We start from the raw sequence: 16,529 nt of genomic DNA, 5'->3' as shown, positions 1-16,529 counted from the left end.
TATATATATATATATATATTATATAGAAATTATACAGTATTGAGTTAAAAATCTACTATGAATATTGTTTAAACCAAATGAACACTTGATGCATATGCGGAAGAAAATTATTACAGAAAGGAAATCTAAAAATAGCACCAAGGAGGAGTAAAGCGCTAACATGACATTTTGTCACAATATTTAGTAACTATTGAATGGGAGCTACAAAATTAGAATAGGGACCATTTTATTCAAGAATATAGAAAATAATTGCAGTGAACATTCAGATCTGATAAGAGACAACCTTTTTCTTTTACAATTTAAAATTTTAAAACTTTGATACAATTCATTTAAGGCGCTATCAGTGCCGTCGGAACAACATGTTCTTAAATCATCAATCAAGAACAAGAAGTCAATATTAAAGAGCAAGTGGTTTCTAAACTTAGATTGGCTTTTAATTTGATTATCTGTTTAGTTGAATTCGGCGTTTGGACGTACGGAATTATCGAAACAAAACTATCAAAACTGCTGAACATCTAACTCTCAAATTGTATGCATTCTTTTTTTAACATTGAAACTTTTACAAATTTTTTTCAGAATATTTGCCGATATTTTTCGTTTACAAAAATAAAATGAAATTTTCGATTTAAAAAAAAAAAAAATCACGAAGATCATAAAAAATTAGACATAAAACATAGCGTCTTTTTCTTCCATAAACCACGTTATAAACAACAATCATAACCGTAAGCTATTAAAAAATATTCTTTAATATTCTTTTTTATTACTATTTCTGGAGAAGATTTAGTTGTTTTTTTAACGGTTTCTTTCATTTCATTTTCTATTTTCTCATTAGGTAATTTTAACACTTGGTCTGCAATTTTTTTTTTTTATTACTTTAATAGTTCAAACGTTTTAAAAATATTTTTTAAATCTAAAAGAGTATTTGCTATCTCTAAAAGATAACAGTAAAAATAAGCTGTTTCATAAAATGTGTTATTTTAAAAAAAAATTAAAGATGTCAAAATATTTTCATAAGTTTAATCGGAATTTTAAAAATTAAAAAGTTCCGGTATTTCGGAATATTTTAATCGTAAAATTGCGTGGCGTTAGTTTGGAATACCGATCGCCAACTCCAATCTTTTAAAATATCGGCAAGGCTAACATTTGTGTGACAAAAAGAGAGAGGAGGGGGGTGTATAACCCTTCAGTCCTCTCTTCTTTCTAGTTTTGACAACTCCACAAGGTTATTTAGATAAAGAAAATTTTTTTTTGAGTCACTCAAAGATTTTTTTTAATAAAATCATTTACATAAAAAAAGAATTTTAAATATGCAAATCGAAAATTTTATTTTGTAAATACAAAATAAACATATCTTGATATAATCTTTTCAGAACAGAATGTTTAAAAATGATCTGTTGATCTCTGAGGAATGATATGTCTCCTAGATTAATGGTTAACATCATATTTAGGCAAGATGGACAATTGCTTCTTCTCCCTCCCCTGTTTTTCTTGAGATAAGTTTTACTTAAAACTTTACAATTTGAAAAATCTTTCTTAGAAAAGAATATTGTTTAGGTGAATATTATATTTTACACTATGTTCTTTTCTATTTTTCTGAAAGAAAATGAGTAACAGTTTAAGTGACAGTTTCAATTTTAAACCCCTCATGTAATTTTAACCTCGCATATAATTTTGAACCCCTCATATAAATAAATAAAATGGATCATGCTGTTACACAATTTTTGAAAACTTTTTAAAACTTGCGAACTGACGGATTGAATGGATAGTATTATTGTATAACAGTTTTAAGAGATTTTAAAAAATGGGCAAAACCAATTATTTTACCAAATAACCGATGGACTATAAAACAATGTCAAGTGAACTAGAGTGAACTGCACTGAAAAATGGTTGGTTCAAAGTTTCACTGTTGTTCACTGTTCACTTGACATTAAGCTGTAAACTGTAGTTTACTGTTCATGAAAACGGATTTTAGGAAAACCGAGTTTGTTTTAAGGCTGTTGAAGCAACAGCCAGGATCCTTTATTTTGGTGCGTGGTACTATATTTCTTTTAGATTATTTTAAGGATAACCACAGCCTCTTGGTTTAAGTTGGTTTAAGGTTGTTTTTTTAATTAAACTGACAGTGAAGCACTTCGTCCTCCTTCTCCGAGAATAAAATGAAAGACTTTTTCTTTCCTAAACATTTTTCTGGGTTGTTTTACGTATCGTTGTCCTTTTAGACTAATTATAACACTGATGTAATGATCAGAGGCTCTGAGTATCAAGACAATCTCTATCTCGGGTTACACAGGTAAGAAAGAATGAAATCTATTTTATAGCAACTACAGTTCATTACAGTTTACTACAACTCCTTGTAACCTGATTTTGCTATGTTAAGTTATTCAACTAAAACAAGAGGTTATTTTTAAGTAAAGTATTAAAAGGTTATTGTAGAATTATTACTTTTCCCATCTCCACAAAGCTCAGAGTTATACTTTTACAAACAAAATTTAATTTTTATGAAGTAAACAAGAAAAATGTAGCATTTGAGTTAACAATAGAACTTCTTTTTTATTTAAGTTTTGACTAAGTTGTGTGGATAAGAACCATATCTTGTTAAACCTGCAACCGTTCGTTTCGATGAATGAACATGTTTGCTGATGTAGTTCTCTAGCGTCTCAATAAAAGTGTATTGGTTTATTCAACCTGTATCAATATAGGTGTTTTGTTAATATGAAATAAATCTACTCCATTAAGATTATAGAAGTATTGAATACACTTGCTATGCTTTTCAAATTTAAGTCTTTTAACAAGAACTTTGCTTTTCCTGTTTACTACTTCAAAACTATTTTGATTGCTAAAAAATACTTACATACACTTTTTCAAAGATAAAGCGTTATCTTCAGTTTTCTTACATACGAATATTTTTCCTAATACCTAAATACGAGTCTTTTTCCTAAGTAAAATGCTTCTAACTGTATTTATAGAAAGATATTTTTAAAGGTTTTTCTTTTGAGGTTTTCGTAAAATTACAATGACTTAACCTTGGATTAACTACAACTGTTTATCATTAGCAATTTTACACAACCTGGTAAATCATCCACCTGAAATGGGCCACCATTTACTAATAAAATAATTATGAATAACGGTTGGTTTGAGAAAATAGAACGGAGATCGATTTAAAACTTTGTTCGTAATTTTTTTTCTTCTGTATATGCACTTGATAAAACTGAGTTAATAAAAAAACAATGAACAAATAATCTTGTTTGTGACGTTAGTTGTAGAGGAAATATTTTTGCTGTTATGAAGTCTTCATCAAATGTGGTGGCTTATGTTTTGAAAAAAAAAATACTTTCATGCTATTAAAAGAACAGAATATCTTTTTGGTGTGTGATGAAAAGGAATATTAAGTACACGTTTAATGTGTATGTATGTATACTTTCAGCATAGACAACACACACAAAAAAAAAACAACAGAGAAAATAAGTTTTTAAAATTGAAGAGTAGTGAAAAACCGTCTCCATAAACTAAACAACTGTTTGGTATGTTCAAAAAGTTTTAGGAATTTACCAATATTTTTTCTCCATCACACTTTATGAGACCTTTACAATAGCCATACAAACATTTTAGTTTCATTTTTATTTACTTCTGCACACGTAGAATCATAAAAAATCGTAAAGTTAATTGATGACATGTCACATTGTCAATTGGCCCATGGCCCTTATCTAGATCAATGCGAAAGGTGGGTGTTTAAAGATAATTAATATATGGAATAATTATATCTAACATAACTGCTTTGTAATACGTACTTAATAAGTAATACTAATACGTACTTGGTAACACTTTCTAAAACATTTTATGACATCAGAACATTCCTCACTTCTCTAAATTCCAAAACCTGTTAACAACTTTTTATAACATTCTAGTAATTTCTAAAAGATTGAAAACTGTTTTGAACTTCACCGAACTTTCTTGAATTTTCGCAATTTTTAAATTTCCGGAATAATCTAGAACTTTCTAGAACAATCGCTATCTATCTATCTATCTATCTATCTATCTATCTATCTATCTATCTATCAAGCCTGTATTGAGGTTTCTACAAAGCTTGCGTTGTAAGACAAGTGAAGTTATTTTTTGTACTGCTTAAAATAGTTGTATAACGTCGCACAAAAAACTTTTCGTGGGAGTTTATATTCGCAGAATTTTCGCGAGAACTTAAATACCATATTTGTTCATTATATTAAAAATATTTCGTGACGTTTCAGAAAAAAGGAAAGAACAAACAATCAGTTTAGGAATTATTTTCTTAGCAGTGTAAATTATCTGTGTATTAACTTACGGACTGTTACATTTTTAACGCTAATTATTTAAGGTTAAGCGAATCAATACATTTCATGTAGAAGCGATTTAGTAACAGCCGCAATCGTTTCAAAAAAAACCATAATTATAAACAATAGTTAGAAATATGTTGCAATTCCGATTAAATCCTCAGGCTTTGATGTAGATCGCATTCAGGTTAATCAACCGTGTTGATTTTATGCGATTGCCACTTTTATTTACCGAATTGTCGCCATCTCGCATTGATAACAGCAACTACTCCTTTGGGAAGTGCAACCACACTAACATATGAAACTGGCAGATCAGACGAAGCAAGAGCGTTCACCACTATTCCAAAAAAAAAAAAAAAAAGAAGAACATGGTTCATTAATTGAGCGTCAAAATGGTACACTTTAGTTTCTGTGAAGAAATGTTACACAAAGCGGTATGATGTAAAAATGAATTAACAGAAATATATTTTTTAAAACTCACATTTTTCAAACTTTTCATCAGTAACGTTTGTGAACAACAATTGTATCATCTCCACGCAATTTTCTCGTAGTGAAGTCAACAGCTTCAAATTTAAACTGTCAAGATCTGATAAAAAAAAATAACTAAAAAGTGGCTGAACTTTTTAGTTATTTGTTTTTCAACTAGCAACATGCGCTATACAATTCGTTTTGATCACCTAAGAAAACCTCTAAAAATTAGCTAACCTTCTAGTTTAAGAAACATGCTGTAAAAATAAAAGCCATGATCGTTACATGCTCTGTAACATTCTTTACCGTTTCCTAAAGAAGTTAAAGACTCGATGATAGATATCTGTTGCTCGGATTAAAAAGAAAAGGTAGATGATAGTTTTTTTTAAAAAAAAAATATTGAGTAGTTCATTTAAAGAGTTGTCAGGAACAAATCCAACTTTAAATCAGGAGTTGCTTTAAAATTAAATATAGTTTAAACATTACCTCGATTAATGTAGTTTTTGCTTGAACAGTGATGACTAACTATATGCCATTCAACTCGAGCATTTTTGGGAAGACGAGGTACAACAACAATCGTTAGTAAATAGTCTAAAATTGGAAACTAAAACAAAAAAACTTAAGTTATAGAGAACCAAAAATATATCAAAAATTTCATAGGAAATAATAATTGCTAAAAAATAAAAACATATTTCTAAGTCGTATACAGTGAGAAAAAGAATTAATGCACCAAAAAACTTTTGATGAATTCTTTACTTTATCATAAAGAATGAGTAACGGGTCGTGAATTTTCGTTAATTTCGAATCCTATTGTTATCAGAAATGTATACAGATTCTATTGTTATCATAAAAATAACTTATATTGGTAACATCGCGAATGCCGCAATTTACACAGATATTCTGAAAAAAAATCTCAAATTTTTTGCCAGAAGCTTTAAATTAGACAAGAAAATTATCGAATGAATATAGAAAAAGAAACACAAAAATGGTTCACTGAAAATGCTGTAGAAGGGATGGAATGGTTAGCACCAGATTTAAAACCTACAGAGGATAAAAGGGCAATTTTGGACTGTAAGATAAGAGAGGTCATTTAGAAAAAAAGAAGATTTGAAAAATGTAATCTTGAATGCTTGGAATCAAATTGACCCAGAAGAGACCAAAAATATGGTAGAATCAATCCTGAAATATTTGACAGCTGTAATCAAAAGGAGGCCCCACAAAGCATTAAAAGTAATTTTCTGTACACTTTTTAAAACTAGTGTTTGGTCCATTATTTTTTCGTCATCAAAATAATTGTGATCTGAATTAAAATATGGCAAATAAAAAAATATTATTTTAATCTTTATGATTTTGATCATTTTTTTCAACAACAATATATATATATATATATATATATATATATATATATATATATATATATATATATATATATATATATATATATATATATATACATATATATATATATATATATATATATATATATATATATATATATATATATATATATATATATATAACATATAGTTGTGGAGAAAATAGTAGTAGTGGGATCAAAATTAACAAGCTCATTTTACTTTCTCTAAAAAATTCTTGTAAATTAAATTGTAATACTGAATTATAAAGTAAATTGTGAATGGAGTTGATTCGGTAATTAGTAGAAAATTTTTAATTTTTGCTTTTTACTTACAATAATTATATAAGTATAAAAGTTTATATAAGTATATATATATATATATATATATATATATATATATATATATATATATATATATATATATATATATATATATATATATATATATATATATATATATATATATACAGGGTGCGGGAAAAGTTCGGAAACTTTTTTTGCTTTAAAATTTTTATTGAGTAAAACAATGTTTTATTAATATTTTTATATTGTTGAATTTGTTATTCAATTCCCTCTTGAATGATGTATTAAACGTTCTTAAATGTTTTATTTTCAGTTGTCTATCGAACGTGAAAACATTCGTACGTCTATAATTTCCCTGCATCAGCAAAATAAACGTCAAATCGAAATTGTGCATTTACTCAATGTCAGTAAATCTGTGGTGTCTAAAGCAATTAAACGTTTCAAGGAGTTGAGCCACACTAAGGACCGTCCACGTAGTGGAAGACCACGCACTGCCAACACTCCTGCCAACCGCAAACTGATCCGAGACCGAATTCGACGAAATTTCCGTCGTTTAATGAGACAAATGGCCAGAGAAATCGCCATTGATGAGCACAGTGTCCGTAATATTGTCAAAAAAGAACTTAAAGTCAAGTCTTTAAAGCTTTAAAAAGCCCAGCATCTAGATGACAATAAATGCGAAACAAGAAAACAAAGATGTCAAAGGTTGTTACGGGAGCGCGGTGCTCAATTTCAACGAAAAGTTCTTTTTTCAGACGAAATATTCTTCAGCGTTGAGCAAGCCCACAACGTCCAAAATGATCGTGTACTTGCTTCAGGGTCTTCTGAGGCTAACAAAAAAGGTCGCATCGTTTCACGCCCCCAGAAGCCAGCTGGAGTGATAGTTTGGGCCGGAGTGTCATTTTTAGGCAAAACAGAGTTTATTTTTGTCGAAGATGGAATCAAAATCAACGTTAACAACTGTCACCGATATTCTTCAAGCCGTAGTGTTACCTTGGACCCAACAAACCTATCCGAACCAAAATTGGATCTTTCAACAAGATTCTGCGCCAGCACATCGAGCAAGAACGACGCAAGAATTTTGTAAAAACAATTTTCCGGCATTTTGGTCGCCTCAGCAATGGCCGCCGTATTCGCCCGACTTGAACCCACTCGACTACGCCATCTGGGTGATTCTAGAGGCAAAGGTTTGTTCTAAACCACACAAGTCGGTGGAGTCGTTGAAGCGCGATTTGGTGAAAGCGTGGAGCAAAATCGAAGAAAAAATGGTGCGCGCCGCAATTGATCAGTTCCCGCGGCGTCTCAGAGCTTATATCAGAGTAAATGGAGGAATTTTTGAAAGTGAACTTTTGCAATTAAAATTGTATTTATTTTTTTGATGTTCTTAGGTTATTATATTTTTTTCGACTAATAAAATTGTAATACAATCCTTTATTAAAAAGTTTCCGAACTTTTCCCGCACCCTGTGTGTGTATATATATATAGACTTTTACCATATTTAAAAAAGAAAATAAGAAAAAAAAAAAAAAAAAAAACGCTAAAAAGCTCTATTAACTTTCTAAAAGGTCCATTAACTTTTTTTGCTCACTGTATAAGAAAAACACAAATTTTAATGTACATTTATATATCATAAAAAGTGGGATAAGGTCAAACTGAACAGAGAACAATTAATTTTTTTTCTCCTTACAAAACATTTAGTAAAAAAAAAAGTAAAACACTTAAAAATGAAATTCTATTTTGATAAAAATGTTTCTTTCTATCTACTGATAAAAAGCTTAATTTTAGAAGATATGTAGAGTTTTAATTTTAGAAGATATGTAGAGTTTTGATTTTGATCAAAATTCAGATCAGCAAAAACAGTCAATGGTGTGATCTCTATAGACTTTTTTTTTAAAAAATTATTCATGGCAAATATTCACTTAACTGCTAGATTTGAACAAAGCTTATAAATAAAATTACAAATTGGTGAAACATAACACTAATCTAGCGTTATCTTTCTCAAAATGTGATGAACAAAAATGTGATGAACAAAAATATGATGAACAAAAATGAGATGAACAAGAAAGATATGAACAAAACCTTAAAACTACTTAAAAATATTTCCATTTTATTTAAAACTTTTAAAACTTTTTTTATTTTCATTTTCATGAATTAAAAATATTTTTTTTCAAATATCAAAAAAAAAAAAAAAAAAAATTAAAAGTGTTCAGTTTTCACCTACTTTACTCTATTATATACCATATCTTGTGCATTAAAAATGGCTGCAACTGAATTCATAAAAGAGATCTTTGTAACATAGCATATCACGCTTCCACATTGTTTTCCACTGACTCTTTCTTTTTCCATAGCAGAAGCAATTTGATTTACATGATAAAGTGAAAGCATAGCTTCTTGCTCAAATGTTCCTGAAATAAGATTCATAGATGGAGGGAACAGCCCAATGGAACCAGAATAATATGAAGTGCAATCCACCTAAAGAAAAAAAATCATTGTCAATCTGTCATAATTGAACACTGTTGTCATCTCTTATTGTATCATCTACCATCAAAGCTAGACTAAAAAAAAGACATAACAAATAACCTTTACAGCTTGACTATATGGCCCAATGTTAGCAGGCGCCCAATACGAAATACTCTGTACATAAAGGGATTTTTTATCAACAGCATTTAAACAAAGAGCACATGCATCAATTCTGAATGATATGTTACTTGGCAGATTTAATTGTAAACAAACTCTACAATAGTAAAATTCTTCAGAAAATATATATGCATTAAATGAAGACAGCACAAATTACAATAAACTTTATAAAAAAATCACTGTTTAAAAAAAAAAAAAAAATTGGGAAATCTACAGTGGCGCACAAAAGCTACTGGCCAGTGACATTTCATACTCTAATTAAATAATTTGTTAAAAAAAACAACTAATTATTTATTATCATTATGAGATGTTAGAATGAGATATAGGAAATAAAATAATTTAGCAAAAAAATATTATTTACACTTGTGAATTTTTTTGTCATAGTAATTGTTACATTTACATGTGCAAAAGTTTCTGGCCACATAATACACATTGATACAGTAGGTTATTCAAAGATAAATTTATGAATATTAGGGCGTTGAATGTTTACATTTAGTTCATAGAAGTTCATGAAACCATAAATATAGCTCAACATAAGTAAATCCAAATTTGTGAGAGTAATAAATTTCTCATAGTAAAGAAAATCAACTTGTGAAATTGCTTCACTATTATTGATAGGTAAGTTAGCCATGAATGATATTTTGTAAAATAACGTTGTGGATATGGTTTAAAAGATCATCCATATAGTTGAAGACCAAGAGAAATATCTAAAAAAGTAGATCGTATCATTAAACATAAATCAACTATAAAACAAGAAAACTGCTGCCAAAATACCACATGAGTTAAAGGATAAAAGTCTAGCTAATTTTAGTTGTCATACTGTGGCATAAAAACTAGATTTGTATTGGTTGTATAGGCATTAAAAAACCATTATTCAGTAAAAAGAATAAGAAGGCCCTAGTAAAATTTGCTAAAGATCTCTTAAATTAGACAATCAAAGATTAGAAAAAAGTAGCTTTCTCAGACAAATCTAAATTTGATCTTTTTGGAAGCGATGGTGGATAACATCTTATTGGCAAATAAACTTGTAAAACATCTTATTGGCAAAAAAAAAAAAAAAATAACATTGAGCACCAAATCCAACTGTAAAATACAGTGAAGAAAGTTTAACACTAGAACTACCGGCAAAAATTTATACCTACTTTTACCAAAACCAGTCAAAATGACTGGTTGACAAGTACCAAGTAATTGATATTGCTAAACATTTTTTTTATGGATTATCTCTATAAAAATTATTAAATATATAATTTTTAATGTATAATAAAACCTAAATAGGGTGTTGAAAGGGCTAAATAAAAAATAATATTGATAATTAAATACAAATGACAACAGTTTTATTTATGAATATGAAATATCGCAGTAAATTATACTAATGATTTTATACTCTAATTCAAAATAAAGATAAAAAATAATATCAAACTAAAAAAACAAACAAAAGTAAACATAAGAAGACAAATCTCATCAGTCATCACAAAATAATTACTTTTCACATTTTTTGCAAACATATATTTTCCGTCGAGTACATTTCCCACATACATAATTTTTACATAAAATACACATATTTGTTGTTTTATTATTACGGCATTGACCAACTTGACACCATTTTCGCATCTTGGGTGCACTGATAGATGTTTCTTCCATTTCTTGGACTGAATGATTCATTATTGGATTCTTGCAATTACTGGCAAGCTCATCTGCCAATTGGAACATAAACTCTTTTCTTGTGACCTTTTCTCCAGTGGTTTCTTAATACAACACCCACGCATTTATACAAGCTAAGTCCAAGATGTTGAAAAAAACCTGCAGAGGGCATCTCCTCAAACCAGATTTCACTGAATATTATCTGGCCATTTGGTCAGGTGCAAAACCAAATTTGGTTTTGTTGTAATAAGCAACTGTGTTGGGTAAACATTTCCCATGTTGATTTATAATTGCCGATTTATGTTTTGTACTCAATACAAGGACCTTTTTAGTTGGTTTGCTTTTGTAAATGGTGAGGAGATTATGTTTAGATCTGAATAAAATTGTTGAAAAACGAGGCATACTATCTTTTTTTTGTTTGACTAATCTTGGCAACTCCTTTTTATTGGCGCGTATAGTTCCGATTATTGCTGTTTTTTTAGCTAACAATTTAGAAGCCAGAGGTACACTTGTAAAAAAGTTGTCGGTTGTGACGCATCGTCCTTTCATGATGTAGGGCTCCATAAGTTTCATAACAACGAATTCTCCAAGAGGGGTTGACTTTTCTCTGACCTCGTCTTTTCCTAGATATGGAAAGCCATTTATTATATATTTGGATTTCACATCCGCTGCTAACCAAAATTTTATCCCAAACTTATCCGGTTTGTTAGGCATGTATTGCATAAACCTACACCTTGCTTTTGTTGGAAATAACTGTTCATCAATCGTTATATTTTCGGCAGGTTTATAACAGTTTTGGCTATTATCAATAAATGCATTCCATATCATAGAAATCAGGGCGAATTTGTCAATAGCCAAACTCTGGGTTCTTTTATTCTTATTGTCAAACCGGATGAACCACAAAATTTCCGTAAAATTATTCCTGCTCATGACAGAAGTAAAGAAATCTGGTCCCCATTTTTTACTCCATAAATAAGAGAGTTTCAAATTTTTGGCTTCATATGCACCACGAGCATAAAGAATGCCAATAAAGGCCAGTAATTTTGATTTGGTTATTCTCCAAGGTCGCCCTAAAACTCTTGAGGCTTCCTCTTCTGTACACAATCGAATGTGCTCTATCATTGGATCATTTATGATCAAAGTAAATGCACAACTATACTTGCCTTTCATGATATGTTTTTTTGAATGTCCTGTAGGACCGGCCACATCTTTGAAAAGATTATGAATCGGTTTTCTACCAGGTGTACAGCCTTTCAATATCTCCCAAACAGTGCCATCGGATGCAATTTCTTTTTCAACATCCTCTTCTTCGCTTTCATCTTCAGACGTTGAAAGTTGGGTATTCCTTTTTCTTTTCCTTGTATTTTCTTCTTCATCGGATGACTCATCTTCATAATCTTCGTAATCACTCATGTCTTCGGCAATTATATCATCTTCACCATACGACCCATTATTGGCATCAACTAGCTCACCTTCACTATCATACATTTCATCGCCTTCGATATCGGAACATTCCTCAGGAATATCATTTATTTTTTCTAATAATTTTGCAATATTATTTGGAATACCCATTGGGTGAAATTGATACTAAAATAAAAATCAATCATGAAAATGGGGAGAACTCTAAGGAGATAACTAATAACCGATAGAAAACTGTATATTTTTCTTATCTCACAGATAAAATGAAGTTTCAATCCACAAAACAGTAATATAAACTGAAAAACAAAAATTTTTCACAAAATTGCACAAAGTTTCACATCTAAGATGCACATCGAATGAACATCAACGAATAAATGAGAAATGTTTATGTAAAGAAAATCAGTAGGTAGACAAAGAATCGTAAAATTGTTTTGTCTTTATGTACACTTTTATGTCTATAACTTTGATATAGACCCATCTTTGATATAGTCTAGACTTTGAGGCACCAGTCATTTTGACTGGTGCCGGTATAAATAGGTATAGCACTAAATAATTGTAATAGGAATGCATATTTAAAAAAAAAACAATTTGCAAAATTTATTACTATCAAATATCTAGAAAAGTCATGCAGTTGTTGTAAAAAAATATTTATTTGTAATGGGTAATTTTCTTGCTTGAAAATTGAAACCAGTCATTTTGACTGGCTTGGTAGTTCTAGTGTTAATGGTTTGGTGAATTTTCTCTGTACAAGTAGTTAGCCAATTGGTTAAGATTAACTGAATTATGAACGCTACTATTTATAACGATATTTCAGAAAACAATGCTGGCCACCTTATCACCAGACATGAACCCAATATAACACTTATGGGAAAGGCTAGATTATCAAGTTCAAAGTATAGATACTCAAACAAAGCTGTATTATTCACGCCATCAAAGGAAGAAGGGAATAAAATTCCACCTGCTTGTATCAATTGAGTCAATTCCACAATGTTGTGCAGTTGTTATTGCTGCAAAGGATATGGCTGGAAACTTTTGCATGCCATTGCATGTTAAAAACAGTCTAAATACTTTATTTTGAGCATACTTACCTCACAGGTGGTTCAGACACAAAAAATGTCTTATAAACACTGTTGATTTTAACAAAATCATCCATGTCTGATACGAAGAGAAAAACCAATATTACATCTTGAAGGCTTAATCCACTTTCTTCTAACAATACTACAAAAGCATAAAAGAAATATTGGTGAAACATGCTTTATTCAGTAAGAATGCTTATGATAACAAGTTTTCTTTTAACATTTCTTTTAACATTGTTAATTGCCATTAATAATAGGATGTAAAATACAACTAACTTTTAAACTTAGATAGAGTTACATGAGTATTCAACTCAATTAATCCAGTATTTTCACAACTTAAACCACTCAAACAAAAAGTATTTCCAGTCTTTTTCCATTTCAAACTGTCAGAACCATAAGTTACTAAACCTTTTTGCTTTCTGTCTAGTGGCAGGTTTTCATCTAAATATAAAATTTTGATCAAAAAGACAGGTTTTCACATAAATACCAAATCTTTAACAAATTTCCAGGTACAATCTGAATAACATGTTTAAAATTTTCAGGAGCAAAAACTTAAAGGTTATTTAAATATATTTATTCACACTGTAAGTTTTAAATATTTTATTTAAAAAACTAACCATCTTTTTCTGAGTCTGCAATAAACAGCTCCAACCGAAATTTGCTTTGAAAATCTTTCTGAGGGTACTTGAAATCAATTGATTTAAGTCTTGAAAACAAATTCAGATTAGGATTCTATAAAAAAAAATAAAAAATTTAAAAAAGTAAAGCAAAAAACTCACATCAGCTCATATTTAGCATAAATAGTCCTACATTTTTTCTTAAATTAAATGAATATCAGATTGTATGAGATTCATTGACATTTTGAGCTGATTTTTTATTATTTAACCTCATTTTTAAAATCAAAAAACTTTTAATATGTTGCACTATAAAGCAAATTAAGTTCTGAACATGATACTGACCATGCCTTTATCTTGAAGATGCATCTTCTTAAACAGAAGGTAACCAACTGGAGCAAAAGCATCATCTGAATGAATTACTAACTCTGTCTCTTCACTTCATAATTTTTAAAAGCAAAATTTTATTTACTTTGAACTGCTATTAAATGTTTCAAAAAAGTAAATTTAACAATTGAGGGATTAATTTGGAAGAACACAGATGAAATGAGGAATAAATGTCAAAATGAACTTACATGATAATTTTCTTTAGAAAAAGTGGACAATCGAGTGTCAGAGTTTCATATTCTCCACCTTCCCCACAAACATTCAGCTGATAATCATCTTTCTAAAAAAATAAAAAATGACATTTTAAAACTTGAATGAAAACAATTTTAAAAAGTTTTAAAAACAAACAAAAAAAAAAAGGACTAACTTTTTTTAGTAAGTGCTCTTGCATTTCTATAAGATTTTTTCCAAGATGTTTTTTTGGTTCCAGACCTATTTTTATAAATAAAGTATTTTTATATGTAACCCATTTTCAAAAAACAGAGGATGATAGAAAATTAGATTTTGAACAATAAACAATTCTATCAAATTTAATATAATAAATATCACAATATTAAGTATTAAAATTCTTTAACATTTACCCAAAATGAACACAATAATATAACAACAACTTTTAACATAAAATGAACAAAATATTGTGACTTTTAACATAAAAGTAACACCATACAACAATTACTTGTAACATGACATGAAAAAGAAAAAAGAAAAATCTGAAAACCAAGTGCAGCAACTTTAATGATTATTGCATTGAGATCATTATCTATCATCTCTTGCAGAAGTTCTGCTTGATCTTTTTGCCAAAGAAAAGCTAATGATTGTTTACTTAACCGAGAGCATCTAGAAAAAAGAACATTAATTGGTATTACTTTTTGCATACAAAAAATATCTTTTATATAGATCCTGTTTACATACAATAAAATCACTTATATAAAAAAAAAACATGCAAAACTATATAATACAATACAAGGTGCTGAAAACAATATAATAAAATATAGGATGCTGAAAACATTGCCATACAAAAGTATAAACAATTTACACTTTAACTAAGATAATTTAACACTAAAAAATACAAAAGAATACTAAAATCATCTATTGAAATAAAACACCATACAGATTTATTTAAACTAAACTTTTGTACAGAACCGCTTTCTGCACCTTGTATATACATGATTAATAACAAGAACTAGAATTTAACAAAAGATTTTATTTCCATTAACAGCAGAATCTAAAACCATACACATTTTCCACTCTTACACGTTGATAGTTAGAGAGAATGGCACCAGATGAAACTCCATCATATTCAACAGAAGTCTAATGTACAAAAACTCATTAAGTTAAATGACGATAAATTATTAGTGATAAATGATGATAAATGATCAAGTGTTCATAAACTTTACTACAAATAACATTATTTACAAAATATTTATAAAAAATTGAGAACCTGGATATTTTTCAAAAGTTGATACAAATCTTCTACTTCATCATTTTCATCTATTTTGTAAATCGAGGATTGACACACTGGTAAGCCTAAAATAGTTTGTTGAAACAATGGAATCCCCAGAGCTTCTGCTAATAATTCCACTACATTGTGCCCAACAGTCTGATACATATAACTATCCATTTCATCTAAAATATATTTGCATATTTGCTAGTATATGAGGGTAGTATTTAAATAAACAAAGCATTACTTGAGAATATTTTTTTAGTATTAAAATCCTAAGAAATTAAAAGTTCTTACCAAGAACAGGAGGCTTAAGATGGGCTAAGGCAACAATATCATGACCATGAGCAACACAATGCATCATATTAAAACAACTATCCTTTCCACCACTAAAATAAGTTTTATGCTATCAAAATATTTCTTGATAAAAAAACTTACCTATGGATTGATATGATAGATATGGACAGAAAAAAATTTACTTATGGATCGAAACAATTACATAATCATACCTAATCAGAGCTACAACTTTCATCTTTCTGCTTTAAAAAAATCTGTTAACTAAAAAGAAAAGCAAACTTTCAAAAAGATTAAAATTTGATGAAAGTTATTAAATTAATATAAATAAGGAGAATGAAAATTTTTAAAATATTATAACTTTAAACTTTATAAGTAGTTTTAAAAGACCATAAAACATATCTTTAGCTCAATAAAAAATGATTAATTTTTTTTTTTTTAAATAGCTGATACAAATTATAGAATCCAATAAACAAGAAAAAATTCTTCATATCTAATGATATAGAAAGAAATTTTCTTTTTAAAACCACAACAAAGAAATATTTCTAAGTTTAATCTCATAAACTCATGTTAAAAATTTCTCCA

General features: G+C 28.9%; 1 protein-coding gene and 1 long non-coding RNA gene across 11 annotated transcripts; one reads left to right on the top strand and one right to left on the bottom strand.

The window, feature by feature from the left end:
• The first annotated feature begins 253 nt into the window (after nt 1-253).
• On the top strand, nt 254-7,896 carry LOC149880129 (uncharacterized). The gene is made up of 2 exons (XR_016446150.1): nt 254-529; nt 6,749-7,896. It is a non-coding gene; the product is annotated as an uncharacterized LOC149880129 (long non-coding RNA).
• On the bottom strand, nt 4,270-16,430 carry LOC145194904 (uncharacterized). Of its 10 annotated transcripts, none has more exons than XR_016446144.1 (17): nt 16,160-16,430; nt 15,948-16,039; nt 15,651-15,835; nt 15,447-15,520; nt 14,928-15,046; nt 14,577-14,641; nt 14,398-14,489; nt 14,168-14,261; nt 13,826-13,940; nt 13,485-13,649; nt 13,221-13,350; nt 9,016-9,169; nt 8,653-8,907; nt 5,262-5,379; nt 5,013-5,087; nt 4,789-4,893; nt 4,270-4,644 (listed from the first exon to the last, which is right to left on the bottom strand). XR_016446144.1 is itself a non-coding variant. In XM_090070122.1 (17 exons), the coding sequence occupies exons 1-17, from the start codon at nt 16,180-16,182 to the stop codon at nt 4,532-4,534; spliced, it is 1,953 nt and encodes a 650-aa protein (XP_089926248.1). In that variant the 5' UTR covers nt 16,183-16,430; the 3' UTR covers nt 4,270-4,531. The 10 variants fall into 10 exon arrangements, 2 of the variants coding, with proteins under 2 accessions (XP_089926248.1, XP_089926250.1); XR_016446145.1 differs by having other exon boundaries at nt 5,262-5,366; XR_016446143.1 differs by having other exon boundaries at nt 8,657-8,907.
• Between the last annotated feature and the right edge of the window lie 99 nt (nt 16,431-16,529).

This window comes from Hydra viridissima, unplaced genomic scaffold (assembly GCF_058129835.1).
Source record: "Hydra viridissima isolate aposymbiotic clone 2 unplaced genomic scaffold, HvirCarnegie_v1 scaffold_13, whole genome shotgun sequence".
NCBI lineage: Eukaryota > Metazoa > Cnidaria > Hydrozoa > Anthoathecata > Hydridae > Hydra > Hydra viridissima.
Note: the sequence above shows the minus strand (reverse complement) of the source record. Positions and strands in the feature narration are given on the sequence as shown.

Bases quoted from the DNA above. Each gene is read 5' to 3' on its own strand.
- LOC145194904 (XM_090070122.1), bottom strand. From the start codon at position 16,182: ATGAAAGTTGTAGCTCTGATTAG. The intron at 16,040-16,159 runs GTATGATTATGT...AACTTATTTTAG, and splicing joins AAAGTTGTAGCTCTGATTAG to TGGTGGAAAGGATAGTTGTT. The intron at 8,908-9,015 runs GTTATTTGTTAT...TTTTTTCTTTAG, and splicing joins CATATAGTCAAGCTGTAAAG to GTGGATTGCACTTCATATTA.